Source organism: Rhineura floridana, chromosome 10 (assembly GCF_030035675.1).
Source record: "Rhineura floridana isolate rRhiFlo1 chromosome 10, rRhiFlo1.hap2, whole genome shotgun sequence".
Taxonomy (NCBI): domain Eukaryota; kingdom Metazoa; phylum Chordata; class Lepidosauria; order Squamata; family Rhineuridae; genus Rhineura; species Rhineura floridana.
In genome coordinates, this window is record NC_084489.1 from 25,065,321 (window position 1) to 25,084,553 (window position 19,233).

A 19,233-nucleotide genomic window follows, 5' to 3' on the forward strand; every position below is an offset into this window, starting at 1 on the left:
AGCTACTAGCTGATTTAACAGATCTGTTAAACAGATTTAACAGTTGGAGGGCAGCTGACATTTTGGTGTATATCTTGTGAACCAGACCACCTAGAAACTTTTTTTAAAAATTGAAGCTGACTCACCCAGAGAGCCGGAGAGGATGCCCAAAAACCAGAATATCCGGCTGCAAACTGGACACCTGGCACCCTAATTTTGCTCCATCCATTCTTCCTTCCATTTTAACAAGATGCCCAGTCCCTGCTGATGAGAAGCATCCCCACAACATGATACTGCCACCACCTTACTTCACTGTAGGGATGGTGAGTCTTGAGGCATGGGCAGTGTTAGGTTTGCGCCACACATAGCACTTTGAGTTTTGGCCAAAAAGTTCTATCTTGGTCTCATCTGACCACAACACCTTTTCCCACATTGCAGCTGGGGCAGTCTCATGATTTCTGGCAAACTCCAGACATGCTTTCAGATGGTACTTTTGGAGTAACGGCTTCTTTTTTGCCACCCTCCTGTACAGACCAGTGTTACGCAGAGCTCTTGATATGGTTGACTGGTGCACCATTACTCCACTCCCAGCCACTGAACTCTGTAGCTTCTTCAAAGTGATGGTTGGCCTCTCTGTGGCTTCTCTCACAAGTCTTCTTCATGTTCGAGCGCTGAGCTTTGAGGGATGGCCTTTTCTTGGCAGTGCCTGGGTGGTGTGATGCAGCTTCCGCTTCTTGATTATTGATCCAACTGTGCTCACTGGGATATCCAAACACTTGGATATTATTTTGTACCCTTTTCCTAATCTAGGCATTTGTGTTACATTGTCTTTCACTTCTGTAGAATGCTCTTTGGTCTTCATTTTCCTTCAGATCCACAGCCTGACCAGTCATCCTTTAACAGTGGGGTTTTTATCCTGACAATGTGACAGCAACTTTAATGGTTCACAGGTGGAGGCCAATAGTAAGGTAATTGTGTCCTCGATAGGGCAATTTCTTTCATCTGTATACACTGAGAGCTTCTACAGCACAGGGGTTGAATACTTATGCAAGCAACATGTTTCTGGTTTTTTATGTGTCTTACAAACATTTCCCAACATAAAACCAATGTCACCTTATAATATTTGATTTTGAGTTTCAGTGTTTCAAAATAATAATAACAGAACGAAATTAGAATGTACCATTTGTAATTCAGTAATATGAGAGCATTGGTCAGGGTTCTGGTTACTTTTACAAGGCACTGTATAGAGTGTAAATGTGTTTTAATTTTCCCAAAGTCACGTTGAATGCAAGGCATACTCTACTAACTGGAGGAGGTGTAGTTGAAGGATCCTATTTTATGGCAGGGACTATTAAAAAGGGATTAAACAGATTCATGGAGCATAAAGCTATCAATAGCTATTAGTCCCGATGGCTATGTTACTTCCAGTATCAAAGGCAGGATGCCTCTGAATACCAGTTGCTAGATCACAAGTAGGCAGTGCTGTTGCATTCACATCCTGATTGTGGACTTCAAATAGGTATCCAGTTGGCCACTGTGAGAACAAAATGCTAGACAGGCCTTTGGTCTTATTCAGCAGGGCACTTACTTTATTCTTATCAGTAAAAATTATCTTCAGGCCCCTCCTTCCCTAGACTTCCCTCTCCTTGACATAAAGTATACCTAACGCTCAAGTACAGCTACCTCCAGTGTTCCTCAGCTTTTTTTTTATTTTAACAGAATGCATTTTAAAAACTGAATTTCAGTTGATATTTTTGCATCAAATTCGATTTTACATATGTGGTCCTCCTTGGAAACTAAAAGACTCAAGTTTTTAAAAAAAGACTTGGATTCAGAGTGTCATGCACAGTACTCTGTGCATGTATGGAGCAATTTTCAGTCCTCTTTGGAAGCAGTCCCTGAATCCCCCAAAAGTCTTCCTGAAAGTTGAGGAATTCTCCAAAGCCATGAGGCATAAGGGACGGCCTCCACAACTGGAAAGCTAACAAGTGTGTTTGCCTGCACCCCTGGGTTTCTCTGGTTCTCAGCCGTAAATGTGCTGTAATGTGACTTGTTGTGAGGTCCGTGGAACAGTTTCATTGACAGGTTAACAATGGTTGAAGTACTTACTAATACTATACATCCGTAGTATGGAGAAAGTGAGGTTTGTTACGTCCAGTTATATATATAAAAAATGAGTGTCTTGTATTGACATATGAAGAGTGGGAAGCACAGTTTTATGCCTGTGAGCAGTGGACTTTGATATCTCTCTTCCAGCACAGTTGCTTCATTGTACCACTGCTACTCAGTCACGTCTGAGAAGTTTCTGTGTTGCTAATGCCCTTAAAGAGTCAACGGTGCTCAAATATCTAAAAGCTGTTATTTATTAGAATAACAAATTTGAATAGAAAATTAACAATATCTAAAACCAGAGTTTGTTATAAAGAAATAAATAAAATCTGATAGTAGAAGGATAAAGGATATACAAATATATTAAGTACTACTTGCTGCCTGTAGGTCAAAATTTCTTCCTATGAACTAATGTGAAAAGGATCTGTTAATTTTTTGATTTTTTTATATACTTAATTTTAATATTTGACATATGGTTACTTAGTATGGTATATACAAACCAGTTTTGTATTGGTGAGCAAAAGATGTTTTTAAGCCATTGAGCATATTTGTGTCTTGTAATTGTGTTAGGTGAATTCATGCCCAAAGGACACTGTTACCCAACAGGCGTGTGTGTGTATTGTGAAACCTGTACATTTTTATCCTTCTGTTATCAGCTTTTTTTCTTTCTTTCTTTACAATACATTCTGTTTTTCAATATTGTTAATTTTCTATTCATATTTATTGCTCTAATAGACAACAGCTTTTAGATATTAGGCATCCTTGGCTCTCCCCCACCCCCGTGTGTGCCTGTGTGTGTGTCTGTGTTAATGCCCTTGTGTGTACTACAAGAAATCTTAAGGGTTTTAGCACATATGGTTTATAAATGTTAAATGATTACTTTGAGGATCTATAGTTTGAGGATCTATAATCGACATGTTTAATGGGACACAATGAAACTCTCTTTATTTTATTTTAAATATTTATACCATGCTGGATCAGACCCCCATCTAGGCCAGCATACTCTTTTTCACAGTTGTCAGCCAGGAGCTTCTGGGAAACCCCCAAGTCAGAACATAAAGGCAAAGGTCCTCATCCTTTGCCTTCAGCAACCAATATTCAGTGGTGTGCTGGCTCTGAATCCAGAGGTTTCATTTAGCTGCTGTGGCTAACAGTAATTGATAACCTTACCCTCCCTTTTAAAGCCATCACCAGTGGCAATCACCCATCTCTTCATCAAATTCCATGAATTATGTGCTGGATGAAGTACCTTCTTTTGTTTGCCCTGAATCTACTGCCAACCAGTTTTGTTTTTTGATATCCAAGTTCTAGTAAGATGAGTAAGGGGGAACAAACTTTTCTCTGTATCCACTCTCTCTACACCCTATTCATAATTTAATAAATAATTTAATAAACCAAGCTATTATGTCTCTCATTTTAAAAAAAACCTAACTAGTTGATGATGCTAACTTTTTGATAAATTACACTAGGGTGTCACTAACCCTGCAGCTATCCCAGCACTCATAAAGGCCATCGCAGTGAGCCGGGCAGCCTGGTACCAACTACACCTCATACGCAGGCTGCAACCCTACCTCCCTGTTCATCAGCTCCCACTGGTAGTACATGCCCTGGTCACCTCTCGATTAGACTACTGCAATGCGCTCTACGTGGGGTTACCCTTGAAAACGGTCCGGAAACTTCAACTGGTACAGAATGCGGCGGCTTGTTTACTTACAAACAGCCGTCGCCATGATCATATTACACCAGTATTATTTAATCTACACTGGCTTCCAGTAGTTTTCCGGGCCCAATTCAAGGTGTTGGTGTTAACCTTTAAATCCCTATACGGTTTCGGCCCGGTTTATCTGAAGGAGCACCTCCAGCGTCACCAACTATGCCGCCCGACAAGATCCGCCACTCAGGGCCTTCTCTCAATCCCACCAACAAAAGTAGCTAGGTTGGTGGGGACTAGAGAGAGAGCTTTTTCGGTGGCGGCCCCCACTCTCTGGAATTCCCTCCCGTTTGATCTTCGACATGCCCCTTCCCTGGATACCTTCCGCTGAGCATTAAAAACTTGGCTGTTTGGTCAGGCCTTTGGGACTATCGGGATGGGTTAATTATATACTCAATGCCCGTTGCTATGTATTACAATTGCTGCTATTCTGTCACTGTTGATTATTTGTATTTTATTGTATTTATTGTATTTACTGTATTTTGTATTTTACTGAATTTAATATGTACGCCGCCTAGAGTGGCTTCGGCCAGATAGGCGGCCTAAAAATTAAATTAAAAAAAATTAAATTAAAAAAAATCGTTGGTGCCCCCAAGCTCCGAGCTTTTTTTTTTTTTAAAGTCTCTAGTCCATAAGAAGGTTGTGAAGCAAAACATGCAGGAACTCTTCTAAACAATTTCTGTGAAATGAGCCGGTCTGGCTGCTCGCACCATCTTGAACTTCAGGACCAAGCCTCATATAGTGCATTACAATAATCAAGAACTGAGGTTACCATTGCACAAATCACCCTGGCCAGGCTGTCCCTGTCCAAGAATGACCATAGTTGGCATACCAGCTATACCTGGTAAAAAGCACTCCTAGCCACTGAGGCTACCTGAGCCTCCAGCAACAAAGATGGATCCAGGAGCACCACCCAACTATAAACCTGTTCTTTCAGAAGTAGTGCAAGCCTGTCCAGAACAGATGACTGGTTAGTCTCCCGAATACCATGACCATGAGCAGGGCCGGCTCCAGGAATGCTGGGGCCCTTGGGCATCAGCTTGCCCTGGGCCCCGGTGTGTGCATGTGCGTGCACGCACACGTGGCCCCCCAGGCCCCCACCTACCTGTCTGCTGTCTTTTACCATTGCCCTTAACGAAGATGGCAGACGCGGTTTCCCTAAGGGGATGTCGCCTCTGCCACCATCTTTCTTGATGGCACGCATGTGTGCTACGTGCACCCATCTCTGCCATCAACTAAGATGGAACCAGGGGCTTCAGTACCTTAGGGAAACTGTGGCCACCATCTTTGTTAAGGGCAATGGTAAAAGATAGCAGACAGGTAGGTGGGGGGACATGGGGGGATGCGGATCACGGAAATGGAGCAGAGGGGCGGCTGAGGAGCCCCCTGTAGCTCCAGGGGCCATCGGGCCAGTGCCCCACCTGGCCACCCTTTAGAACCGGCCCTGACCATGAGGCCTAGACACAATTCCCCAACTCTAATCTCTGGACATGTCCCTGCAGGTCAGAACAGAACCACTGTAAAACAGTGGTTCAGGAGGATACCTGCTGTCAAAAGCCTCTGACAAATCGATAAGCAGGAGCAGAGTTGCATTCCCCAGTGTTCAATACATGTCATCCATCAGGATGCCCACGGCTGATTTAGTCCCCAAACCATCCCTGAACCCAATTTGAAATGGATCCAGATAATCCATATCCTCCAGAAGCTCCTGTAACTACTCTGCTACCATTGTCATTACCACCTTACGCAAGAAGGAAGTATTTGTGATCTTAGTTCATGGCCACCTCTTGCGTAATTATTAATATAATAACTGGATAAGCAGAGAGTAAAAACATGGCGGTGTCAGCATTTGACCATGTTTAATGTAGGCATGTGTGATCTCGCTGCGGAGCATGGAAAACTCAAAGCAATCAAGCATCTCTGCCCTACAAATCTGGGCAAAATTGTCTGATGTTACTGTGCAGACAAGAAATTTGAAGATACAATTTCAGAATATGTATGCTTGTAGATCTTTAAAATTCTGATTTTAAAATTTAAAGGTTTAATAATTTTGCTGTGTGTAATTTTAGATGCACTTTTTTTAAATAAAAAATAAAAAATGGAAATGAACTGCCTTCAAGTCGATCCCGACTTATGGCGACCCTATGAATAGGGATTTCATGGTAAGTGGTATTCAGAGGGGGTTGGCTGCACATGGTATACTGTGCATACACCAGAGCTTTTATGACCCATTTCTGCTGTAATTTTCTGTTCATCCCCCCAAGCAGTTCCTTGGAACTCCTCAGAGCAAGATGTGATGCAGCCAAGGGGCAGGGGGATTGACAGCACACACGATGTCTGCATATGGAAGTGCTTCCCATGCACACATCATGCTTTTAAGATTTCTAGCCTTAGCTACCTAGAATGAACCTATGTTCATGCATATGTTTAAATGAAGGCACTGGAGAAAGGATTGAGAAATAGTTTAAGTTGTTTGTGTAAAAGTTGCATTAAGGTCAAAGTCCTTTGTGACAGAAGCTTTTTTTTAAGTCCCAGAATATGGTCTGAAGGTACATGATAGATAACGGCAGCCTTGCTGAAGTTAAGCAGTTCTGGTTTAGGTCTGCGACTGCCTGGCCAGGAGATTATGTGGGAACGCTATGTATGCTGCCTTGAGTCCTGCGATGAGAGAGAGATGGAATATAAATGTAGAAATTGTGTTATTTATGCTCTTTCCCCTAATCTGCAGGTTGTTAAAAAAATTAAAATAAAAGTATATGCTTGTATGCATGTGTTCAGAGAAAATATATGCATTTAGTGACTGTGCCACATAAAATACGAATGATTTGCGCACCTGCATGCACACAAGTTCCATGTCAGTTGCATAATAATTAATAGGTGCAGACATGACCTATTAAATATCTCCATCATAAAACTTAAAGATATTCTTGAAGCTCATGATTCAAGCTGATAACACACAAGAAAAATAAAACAAAGTGCTTCCTCCTACCCAGTGCTATAATTAATAACTTAGGAGACGGTTGTTGTTCTGCTGCACTCACCTGACGACTGATTTTCATGCCCTTCCTCCTGCTCCCTCTCTCCTCATCCCTTTTTCCTAGTGCTAAAGGGCAGTTGCTGCTTAAGTGCTGGAAGAGGCAGAACCAGCAAGGCATGCAATCTCTTTGGTTTGACTCATTGTTTAGTACCAGGCAACTCTGAGAACAGATTAATGCATTTCTTGAACAAAGACTCTGCAGATGTTCATTTTTGCTTGAAACCAATTTCAGTATATAGGTAAGAATAACTTCTGCTGCAATACTGGACTTTGCAAAAGGCGCTTTTTGGGTTTCCCACATTTCCAAATCAAGCTATATTTATCACTGTTGTTTCTTTTGTGAAGTGCTGAATATTACTAATTTTTATGGTGTGCAGTACTTATGTGACTAGAACTATTTCTGACTACCACCAGCTTTTCACAGCATGATATATAACAGGGGTGGAGAATCTTTTGGCCCTACAGATGTTATTGGACTTTAACTCCCATTAGCCCTAGCCAGTGACCAGAGATTATGGGAAATGTAGTCCAGCAACATCCTGAGGGCTACAGGTTTCCCACCCTTTGTGTGAATAACATACTTCTTATACTGCTGAGTGGATTGGTGATGGTCATCAAATGCAAGGTCAAATGGGTTTCTAACTCTCACCTCCATGGACTAGCCAAGAACTCTTAATCACTTGATCACTGCCTACTTACAGGTAGTAGCATATATGTGTTTTTTTAATACGGTTGTTTCATTCTCGGGCTCCTATTGGGAGGAAGGGCGGGATATAAATTTAATAATAAATAAATAAAAGAAAAAATTTCTTCTTGCTCTAGGTCAGGATGGCTATCCAATTGGCTGCCTGCTTGGTGTCCTACATCACTGGTACATCTTAAAGATGCTGAAGAGAAAATTTTGAAATGTAAGCAGTTTGTGGTAAGAAACCTCAGGAATTGGGCTTTACTACATGTGAGCACCATCGAAAGAATGTGAGGTTTTCATCGGGTATATGTGCCCTGATCAAATAAACAAAGTATAGCCTGACTCAGTTTGTTCCGCTGGAGAGGGGGAAGCAGTTTGTGAAACCCGTATTAGGCGAATTTTTTTTCCACCCTGAAAAAGTGTGTGAATGGGGGGAACAAAGTTATCCTAGGCACAAAACTTAGTGGCACATCCAGACTGACATTTCTTGTGAGATCTGCTCCTGATAAATACATTAAATGAATAAATATTTGTGTGAGGATGTAGGGAGGACTGCGGTATGAGTGCAGCCGTTGATCTATTGTTTGTTCTTGGGGTGTGTTTGGTCCTGAGAGAACAATTACACTTTCTGACCATTGCCCTGTCTTCTCTTCCTTTATAATCAGAAGCTTTTCCTAAAATTAATTCATTTGGTAGTCACTTGTTTTAGCATAAAAGTGACTTACAGAAGAGAAACAAAATCCACTATTATACAAAACCATTATAATACCACAGCCTTGTTTAAAAGCATTTTTTTTAAAAAAATTGGTTCTTTGACCCTGAGAACCTTAAGGATCTGTCTGTGTTTTGTTCTTTAGCGTATGTTAATTCAGCAAAGCATAAGGGATGGATTCCTGGTCTATAAAGATCCTCATCTTTCCACACAGATGTGGGGAAATGTGACTTGTGCATAGGCTACAGAGAGATATGATAAAGTGCCATGGTGGAAGTGGGAGTATCTGCCCTGTGGACATTTTCTGATAAACTGGCCCTTATTTTTCATAGGGATGTTCAGGTATAGTTACTTGAATAATAAGGTATAAGGCTTGTGTTTCTCTTTCTTCAGGTATCACAAGTCCATACAGTAAACAATATGTCTTCATATCCAATGGAAATAAAATATGGACGCTAACATTCTCGCAGAACCTCTCACAGAAAACTCCACTTGTTCTTCTCCATGGGTTTGGAGGAGGTGTTGGACTTTGGGCACTGAACTTTGAAGATCTTTGTGAAAATAGGACTGTGTATGCATTTGATCTCTTGGGATTTGGACGCAGTAGTAGACCACAGTTTGACACTGATGCAGAAATAGCAGAAAACCAATTTGTAGATTCGATTGAAGAATGGAGGCGGAAAATGGGCTTGGACAGAATGATTTTACTTGGACACAACCTGGGTGGATTCCTGGGAGCTGCTTACTCACTGAAGTACCCATCAAGGTATCGGAAAATAATAGACAAGTGGAAGTTCTCCTTACATTTTATTAGGGATTCAGTTTTAGGTTTGACAGAATAACATTATTCAGTATGGGGCAATCTGATTAGACAAAGCTTATCTGTTGAAGAACTAGTTTCTTTGCTTTAAACTTTAACTACAAACTGTACTCAACTTGCATTGTATGTTTTCTTCAGATTGCCTTTGAGTACAACATATGGCGTTTCTTGCTCTCAGAGTTGCCAGTATGCCTTTGATTTTGTTTATAGCGTGGCTTGCCCTCTGAAGCCATAGAGTACTTGTCTAAGGTGCAATGTAGCAGGCTGCTCACCTCCATCACCTCTTTTACGCAGCCACATGCTGTTATGCAATGGCATTGGCCAGATTTTTAAAAAAATGTTTTGGGGAGGAGAGGGAGCATGTTGCAATTACTTAGCAGAATAACAAGTGCAGGCTGTTCTTAGTAACCATAGGGTACTAATTCGTATGCTAAATATTCAGATGATGAGCTGGGCTTGAGCACAACTATGGAACAGAACCAAAATCAGGGGTGGCTAACCCATAGTCCTCCAGATGTTGTTGCACTTCAGTTCCCATCAACTCCAGCCGTGATTGCCAATGGCCAGGAGTAATGGGAGTTGGAGTCCAACAACATCTGGAGTGCCACAGGTAGCTGCCCCTGCAGTAAAGGAAATGGAAAGAAAGACGGGGAAAAACAGTGGCAGATGCAAGCCATGAAGGTGATGGAGCATGGTACACTTGGGGAAGCTGTGGATTAGCATAAAGCTGCAGTATGGGAAGGATGTGCACAGAAGTGAAACCACATCCAAGGCTTCCAAGTCCTTAGGACTTGTCAACACAAGTTAACAAACAATGCCATCTTTCTTGGTAAATACCTAGTCTTCAACTATTTTTATAGTATTATTATTCAGCTGCTTAGTTGAGTACTTGTGTTTGATCGTGTGCCAGCATGATAGTCCCACTAGAGTTTTAGTAATGGTACGTACTCAAAAATCCACACAATCACATCTGGTGGTAAAATGAACTTCAGTTAAGTAACTCATACCCAGTTTTCCTTGGAGACATCCTCTGTCAGTTCTAGTAAGTGGATATGATAGGGCTGTTGATAGGCTGTTCTCTTCTTAGGAACTTAGAAGCTGCCTTATACTGAATTAGATCATTGGCCCTGTATAGTTCAGTATTGTCTACACTGACTGGCAACTGTTTCTCCAGGGTTTCCAACAGGGATCCTGGAAATGTTAGGGATTGAACTTGGGATCTTTTGTTTGCAAAGCATGTGCTCTGTCACCGAGCTACAGAAGCAATTGTTAGATTAATCCACTACATTATCATATGTAACTTCTTGGGGCTGAATAAGTAGGCAATTTTTGGAAATTAAATACTGTAGAACATCATAATTGCTCTGGTTATCTCTGGAATGACCTATTTTAAGGAAGTTAATGTGTCTGGCTGGGCAGATTCCACTATCCCTTAAGAACAAGAAGGTTGACAAATCCAAACCATTAGAGTAAAAAGGACAAATATTTGCAAAATAAGTTGACCTTTGCATTTAAATGAGGTAAAACTCTGCAATACTTTTGCTGCAGAATAAGTAAGTTTAAGATAAATTTTGCATGTAAAGAAGCAAGGCTGATGTCTTGCTTAAATGCCACAGAATGTAAACATTGAGCAGGTAGTTTCCAGTGAAACTATCTGAAACCTAATATTCTTCATAATAACAGGGATATATTTTTGGCAGACTTTTAAAAGTGAAATACACATGACGTATGAATTAATAGGTTTTCATCCATAATGAAACTGTGGTGTTTAAGCTTATTAGCCATGAATACCTTTCATTCCAGGCAGCTATAATGCACTCAGGAAAAACAATTTGAGTCCACTTTCCTACCAGTAACATTATAGGAAATATGCAAAGAAAAGTCATCTTTGTTTGTAAAAAAGTTCCAGTAATGGCTGGGAAGAGAGACAGACAAGAATTCTATACTGGCCAGTTGTGCAAATGCTTGTTAACTATTTAATGTTGTGCAAGCTTGAACACTAATGGAACATAAAGAGTAACATATCATAGGATGTTATGAAGATTGTGATTTTCCTTGTGCAGATATCAGTATTGGATCACTTGGAAGAAAATTGCTAGATGGGGATGCACCCATTTTCACTCTGAAGTCAAATCAAGCCTTGCTTGTGTCTTATTGGTTCGCAATGCAGTCTCTTTTAGCTAAATGACTGAAGAATAACAAGTGTTATTCTAGAGCAGCCTTTCCCAACCGGTGTGCCTCCAGATGTTGTTGGACCACAATTCCCATCAGCCTCAGCCATTGGCAATGCTGGCTGAGGCTGATGGGAATTGTGGTCCAACAACATCTGGAGGCACACTGGTTGGGAAAGGCTGTTCTAGAGTATGCAAGTGTTGAGAGAGTGTTTATATTGAGATCGGTACAATACTTGGCAATCGAGATCTGCTAATCGCATATATTCATGATAGTGATTGGCTTTCAACCTCTGATATTCTGGTGTGATCTTTCAGTAGTTTAAGCCTTGCATGAGCACTTGCAAGAAAGCCCCATTCTCATCTATGATTGTATATGACATAGAATCATAGCTAGCTATAACCACAAGTTAAAGCACCAGATTTGCTTAAACCCTAGGAATATTTTACATTGCCCAACACTTTCAGTAGCTACACAATAAACATGATTTAAATTTTGATAATCCCAAATCTCCTCTTTTCCATATGAGGCCGGCCATCACTGCGGGTATTAGCTCCACCTATCGTGCGAAGGCAAGAATGTTTTTGAAGTCAAGACTAGGGGTGTCAGGCCCCTCCCACTCTCCAGTTCATTCTTGCCTTCGTACGAACAAGATTGATATTCGGATAGCGTAGCTTTAGCTAAGTCTCTGTACTTTGTGTTACTGTATTTGTCTGACAGGTGTGGAGGTTTGTTTGTCTGTGTATCCCACGTCCTTCCTTCCCTCTGTCTTGTGTTTAACACTGTCTTCGTCGTTCTCCCTGGGGAATTCCCTTGGGGGGGGGCTCTCCCTTCACGGACCTATTTCTTTTGCCCCAGGCTTTTTAGCCTAACGGCTCCGAAAAGACCGCGGCTGCGGTTTTTTCTTGTTTTTACGGCGGGAGCTTGCGGCCGCAGCTCCCTGCTTTTTCTCCCTTGCCCGGGCCAATTCTTTTGTACGGCAGCAGTTTCCTGTCCGTCTCTCAGGAGCCTGCTTGTGGCTCTCCTTGCCTTAGCCCCAGAACGGCTGGCTCGCCGCCTGCCTCGCACGGCAGAGGCTTTTTTCCTCGCGGCCCCTTTCGGCCGGGAGACTAAGGCTACGGTTCTCCTCCCCCCAGACTGCTCAACCTCCCTGAATGGCTCTGCGGCTTTAAAACCACGCCGCGACGGTCCTTGCAGTCAGCGGCTGTAGCTCTTTTCTCTATTACTCCTCAGCTGCTACGGTCCTTCCCTGGCCATTCTGCTTCCCTGACTGAGTCTCGCTTGTTTGATTTTTACAGCCGCGATCCCCCCTCAGTGTCTGCCATTGCTCCTTCTATATAACCGCCATTTTGATTGCATTGTTTTCCCGCTCTTTTCACGGGCGCCATTTTTGTTTGTCCCCTTTCTTCCCGCTCTTTTTCTTCACCCAGTACTAATCACAAAGTGGGTCTAGCCCTGCATGTGTGCCGCAGATACGAATCCATACACGTACTAGTCTACACAACTACTGCTCCTGCGTCTTTCCTAATCAGTCAATGCTGCACATTTACGACTGCATCATCAAGGCTGAGGCTGTGCAATAGACTTTTTTGAATTATACATTATCCGTCCGTGCACTAAGACTGTTCATATCCGTGCACAAGTTATTACAACTGTACATTCTGCCCCCTCCGTGGCCGTGTACCAGGGCGGTCTACAGTGTACATGCTGCCCCCTCTGTGGCCGTGTACCAAGCCTGAAGTCTAGTCTGCATTATATTGACGCTGTTACCATCGTACATTCTGCCCCCTCTGTGGCCGTGTACTGTGCCTGTTCGGGTCTCTACATTCTGCCCCCGCTGTGGCCGTGTACTGCACCCATAGTGAATATAAGATGGCGGAACAGCCAGACATGTCTCAGACAGCCAAGCCACAACCATCTAAGGCAACTAAGACTAAGCATGCCAAAGCACTGGCTAAGACTAAACATCTTTCCAGCCACAGTAAAACCAAGCGCCCACGCTATGCTTCTGTTCTGACCCCCACCACAGCAGTCCAGGAACAGCTAACGGATATATTTCATTCCCCCGCTGCTTCTTCTGATGAGGAGGACTTTGCTGGCTTTCCTACACAGCCAACACTTAGCCAACCTCCTCCCGTATTGCCGCCCAGGGCTTATCCTCCGTCACAGTCCACTGAGCCACCTACTCAGGCACAACCATCTGCTTCAACGGGGCTTCAGCTGTCTCATGAGTTTCTTTCACAACTTCAGGGTATGCTGTCATTTTTCACTCAAATGCAGTCACCACCACAAGTTCCCGCCATACCTCAACGCACTATGGACCAACACGTATGTCATGAGGCACACCCTTCCTGCTCCCCAAATCCTTTTGACGTAGCTAGAGGCAGATGTATTGATGACGCTTCGTATGGGGAGGAGTCACCCTTTGCTGATCATGCTGAGGGAGACGAATGGAGTGACTATTCGGAACATGAGGAGGATACATCGTATCTCCTGTTTAATGCCTCAGATTATCAGCCTCTTGCTCGCAGGGTAGTTAACACCCTTGGTCTCCAAGCTGCGCCCCCAGCAGCTACCGCTCCAGCTATTAAAGGGGCCAGGGTTCTCAAATCCCCTGCACCAACTGAGCATTACATCCCGGTGCCGGATCCCATCGCCAAACTGGCCACCGAAGAATGGTCTCATCCATTCCAAACTCGCCGCTTCAAGAACCTGGCTGACAAACTTTACTCTCTAGCTCCTGACTTTGCCACCAAGCTGGCTGTTCCCGGCATAGACGAGCCGATCGCTAGCCTAGTTTCGCGATCTCTTTTGCCTAGGGAAGGAGAATCCCAACTAAAGGATGCTACTGAGCAAAGATCAGACTTCGCTCTCCGCAAAAATTATGAGGCCACTGCTTTCTCCATGCGAGCCTCCGCATCAGCTTCCATCTTCTCCAGGGCAGCAATGATGTGGCTGGATGATCTTCTAGAGGACCCTAATCCTGATCCTGTTTCTCTCAGAAGGTCACTGATAAAGTTGCGCAAGACAGCGGCGTTTGTAGCTGATGCCACTTTGGATGCCACTCAACTGGGGGCACGAGCCATGACGGCTCAGATCGTCGCTCGACGGACCCTCTGGCTTCGCCACTGGCAAGCTGACTCTACGGCCAGAGTGAATCTCTCTAGGGCACCTTACTCTGGATCTTTGCTCTTCGGCGAAGAAGCTCTAAAGGCAGTGCTGGTTGATCCCAAAGACGCTCACAAACCGGTTCTGGCCACTGTCAAGAACATCGATCACAGGCCTTTCAGGCGATTTCCCTCCTTCTGCACTAACCAGCCCTTTCGAGGAACGCGGCCAGGAGGACGATGCCGCGACTTCCGATCCTATGACTCCAGTCCCTTCAGGGGAACCTGGAACCGACGTTTCCAGGGCAGAGGTCAGTACCAAGGGCGCAGAGGTACCTCATCGTCCTCATATAGGGGAGGGTCTCACCAGTGCAAACAGTACTAATGCACTACCGGTTGGGGGCAGACTGCTTATGTTTGGAGACCAGTGGCTGCACCTGACTAAGGTCGCCTGGATCAGGGACCTTTTTTGTTCTGGCTATGCAATAGAGTTTTGGGCGACCCCACCAGACAAATTCCATCTATCTCCTTGTCCCAGGGCGCCGGCCAGGCACAGCATCATGCAGACAGCTATACATCACCTCTTGGACATAGCGGCGATAGAGCCAGTCCCTACAATAGAGAGGTCGGAAGGGGTGTACTCCCTCCTATTTGCTGTGCCCAAACGAGATTTGTCATGGAGGGCGATATTGGACCTCAAGTTCGTCAACCGTTTTGTAACATACCGCAGGTTCAAAATGGAATCCCTCCACTCCATTACTGAAAGCCTGCAAAAAGGAGACTTCCTGGCTTCTATTGACCTAAAGGAAGCGTATCTCCATGTGCCCATTTGCATAGCCCACAGAAGGTTCCCTCGGTTTGCCTTTGGCCCCCAGCATTTTCAATATAGAGCGATGCCATTCGGCCTCTCCTCTGCTCCGCGAGTATTTACCAAAGTGCTTCTCACCTTAGTGGCTTACCTCCGGATTCAAGGGGTCCATCTCTACCCATATCTGGACGATGATTTAATACGGGCAAGCTCTGAGGAGCTGGCTCATCGTCATTTAACGCTCACCCTCAATGTTTTGCAGGCCTACGGCTGGCTTGTCAACTTCGACAAAAGCCATCTTCAACCGACCCAATGCCTACTACATCTTGGGGCGATGTTGGACACTCTGCAGGCGATGGTGTTTTTGTCTCCAGATCGCGTAACTGCCATCACAAACATCGCGAGGGCCTTGATGCAACAAACAACAGCAGACGTCATGCTTCTAGCCAGGGCGCTCAGAATGTTCATCTCTACCATCCATATTGTGCCATGGGCTCGAGCCCACTCTCACCACCTTCAGTGGGCTTTGTTGCCCTTTCAACAGGACATTGCCAACTCCAATCATCGCACAGTTCCTTTGAGCCCCGCACTGCGCCTTTCATTCCGCTGGTGGACAAGGGTCCAACATCTTTCCAGGGGCACTCCGTTCAGAGAACCTCGCAGGACTGTTGTCACCACGGATGCCAGTCTCATCAGCTGGGGAGCACACTGCAACTCCCAGTACGTTCAGGGGGTTTGGTCCACAGCAGAGCAGACTCGGAGCATCAAATGGCTGGAGCTCAAGGCGGTCCACTTAGCTCTACTTCATTTTCAGTCTCTGTTCCCTTTGGACCATGTCCTCATTCGAACGGACAACACGTGTGTAAAATCACATTTGAACAAACGGGGGCACCAGGTCCCGTCCTCTGCAGGACCTAGCTTCCCTCATCTTCGTCTGGGCAGAACAACATCTACAATCCCTGAAAGCAGAGCATCTCAGAGGGATTTGGAATGTGACAGCAGACTGGCTCAGCAGACAACAGGTCTTTCCAGGAGAATGGAAACTTCATCTGACCATTTTCCATCGTCTCCAGCGTCGGTTCGGCGTCTTCTCAATAGACCTGTTTGCTTCCAGTCGCAATTGCCAGCTTCCCAGGTACTTTACCTGATACCTGGACACAACAGCGGAAGCAGTGGATGCTCTGTCAATACCGTAGCCAGACGGTCTGTTGTATGCCTTCCCTCCAATACCGCTGTTAGCCAAAACCTTGCGGAAGGCGCGGAGCGAGCAGATTTGGTTCTGATAGCACCATATTGGCCACCCCGACGGTGGTTCTCGGATCTTCTTGCAATGTTGGTGATGGATCCTTGGACACTTCCAGTCAGGCCAGATCTTCTATCCCAGGGTCCAGTATGGCATCAGGACCCCACTTGGCTCAATCTAACAGCGTGGCTTTTGAACGGGGACATTTGAGGTCGGCTGGCCTGTCTGACGCTGTTATTGATATTATCTTAGCCTCGAGACGACCATCTACCACCCGTATTTATCAACATACTTGGGTGGCTTTCTCCAAGTGGTGCCAGTCTCACCACTGCGATCCATCCCAGGCCACTATGCATCAGGTGCTGCAGTATCTTCATAGCGGCTTTATGATGGGACTCAGACCCAACACTCTACGTCGACATGCGTCCACTCTGTCATCCATTCTTTCAGTGTCCTCCACTGGTGCCCCTATTTCCTCACATCCGTTCATTAAACGCTTCCTCAGAGGCACTGCTTTACGTTCACCGGCCGTAGTTCACCGTTTTCCCTCATGGAGTCTGTCCAAGGTCCTACAAGCTTTACAACGCCCTCCGTTCGAACCCCTTAGGACTGTGCCTTTATGTCTACTGTCCTTCAAGGTCTTGTTCCTGGTCGCCATCACTTCTGCCAGACGAGTTTCGGAACTGGGCGCATTGTCTTCTGCCCGCCATCTCTGTGTCTTTCACAAGAACTCTGTTGTGCTGAAAACTGATCCTTCCTTCCGTCCCAAGGTCAATTCAGTATTCCATTGCAATCAGGACATTGTACTCCCTTCATTTTGCCCGAACCCTACTCATCCTCTAGAGAAGGCTTGGCATTCGTTGGATGTTCGGAGGGCTCTCAAGACCTACCTGTCTAGAACCCAGGAGATTCGACGAACGGAGTCTCTGTTTGTGTCCTTTCATCCAAGGTCTATGGGGCATAAAGTAACTAATTCTACATTATCCCGCTGGTTGCGAGCCTGTATTGCTCTTGCTTATGAAGCTCTTCAGCTTCCAGTTCCAGATAGTATCACAGCTCATTCCACCAGGTCAGCGGCTACTTCTGCTGCCTTTGCTACCAACGCCCCTGTTGCCGATATTTGCAGAGCAGCTGTTTGGTCTACACACTCGTTTATAAGGCATTATAAAATAGATCGTTATGCCTCTGCTGATGCTGCTTTTGGCAGACGAGTGTTGCAACAGGTTCTTAATGACGATTAGCATGTGGGTGGTCCCTCCCTATTATGGGCTGCTTTGGTACATCCCGCAGTGATGGCCGGCCTCATATGGAAAATGGACCATTGGTCTCATCTGAAGGGTGATTTTCATATGAGGACGGCCATCACGACCCTCCCAGTTGGAGGATGTATAGATATTTTACTAAGATGTTATATATTACTGTTACGCTATTGTATTTAAATTTACTAGTGAAGTCAAGACTGCTAGTTCTGTTATATCGCTATGTTGCAATCACGTTATTATGAATGTTACTATTGTGTTATTTTCCTGCTGGCAGGCCTGTTGGCCCTGTTCTTGTATTTTTAGATATTTCTCTATAGACTCGCTGCGAATGAACTGGAGAGTGGGAGGGGCCTGACGCCCCTAGTCTTGACTTCAAAAACATTCTTGCCTTCGCACGATAGGTGGAGCTAATACCCGCAGTGATGGCCGTCCTCATATGAAAATCACCCTTCAGGTGAGACCAATGGTCCATTCTTGAAGTTGGGGCATTTATTCTATATATAGGGAAGTGGTTAAAAAGAATTAAGTAATATCAAGTAGCTGAGCTTTGTTCTGTGTTTAGAACAATCTAAAATTTTCACCTGACGCTAAAGGTAAAAAATAAACATGATAAAGGTGATTCTCAAATACAGTGTGTGCATTGTTTTAAATACTCTTCTGTTGAAAATACATCTTAACTTTTATGTCCACAGAGCAAAACATCTTATATTAGTGGAGCCATGGGGTTTTCCAGAGAGGCCTTCCAGTGCTGAACATGAGAGGTCCATTCCAATCTGGATCAAAGCACTTGGAGCAGTTTTGAGTCCATTTAATCCATTGGCTGGTCTCAGACTAGCAGGACCCTTTGGTGAGTGCTAGCTAATAGTTTACTCTGATGGCATTGCCTCCTTAAGGGACTGATTACCATCTGTCATCAGTTCTGAAAATGTAATACCTTAGACTTTAGGACAACCTTGTATTTGAACACTAGTCTGACAGCCATGGGTAAGAAGGAATTCCATACAGATGAGTGAACAGGGTGGCAAAGGGGCACTCTGTCCTTCTGTACCCAGCATAACAATGTAGTGGACTGCTGAAAGAGGGACAGAGCTATCAGCTCCTCCATGCCAACCCACAGTAGGCTAGGTGTTTTTTTTTTTTGAGGCTAGCAACTTTTGTAGATCTATTTGCACGGTTGCTTTAGAAATCAGCAAGGATTATGGTAGCAAGATCTGCCTAAATAGTACTAATTTTCTGCTTCCTCACTCTTGCTCTTTTTCAAACTTGAATTCTGTTGAAGAGTACAATGGCACAAACAACTATCTGTAATGAACAGAATATGGAGGAAGAAGGAATCAAGATAATCTTGGTTTGCAAGCTATTGTGCAAAAGAAATTGTGCAACTATAGTACATGGTTTTGTGCTATATTTAAACGTATCTCTTCTCCCATCCTCAGCAAGCTTATGAGTTGTTGAATGATGATGAAACACACTGTAAAATACTTCTTATTTAATAAGTCTATATATTCCTGTTTGTATATAATGCTTGTATGTTCCTCTGTTTAGGTGACAAATAAAGATTCAAAGATTCAATGTTTGGCTGGGT

General features: G+C 44.3%; 2 protein-coding genes across 2 annotated transcripts in view; both read left to right on the top strand.

Annotated features, from left to right (window-relative positions):
- ABHD5 (abhydrolase domain containing 5, lysophosphatidic acid acyltransferase) overlaps positions 1-19,233 on the top strand; it is a 42,272-nt gene that overhangs the window by 16,149 nt on the left and 6,890 nt on the right. The window contains exons 2-4 of the mRNA XM_061587074.1: positions 7,659-7,744; positions 8,630-9,002; positions 18,341-18,495. Of these exons, the coding sequence (XP_061443058.1) occupies positions 7,659-7,744; positions 8,630-9,002; positions 18,341-18,495 (614 nt within the window). The remainder of the gene's footprint in view (positions 1-7,658; positions 7,745-8,629; positions 9,003-18,340; positions 18,496-19,233) is intronic.
- On the top strand, positions 12,660-16,065 carry LOC133365043 (uncharacterized). Its single transcript, XM_061586295.1, has 2 exons — positions 12,660-14,646; positions 15,406-16,065. Exons 1-2 carry the CDS (start codon positions 13,101-13,103, stop codon positions 16,059-16,061), a joined length of 2,202 nt encoding a protein of 733 aa, XP_061442279.1. The 5' UTR covers positions 12,660-13,100; the 3' UTR covers positions 16,062-16,065.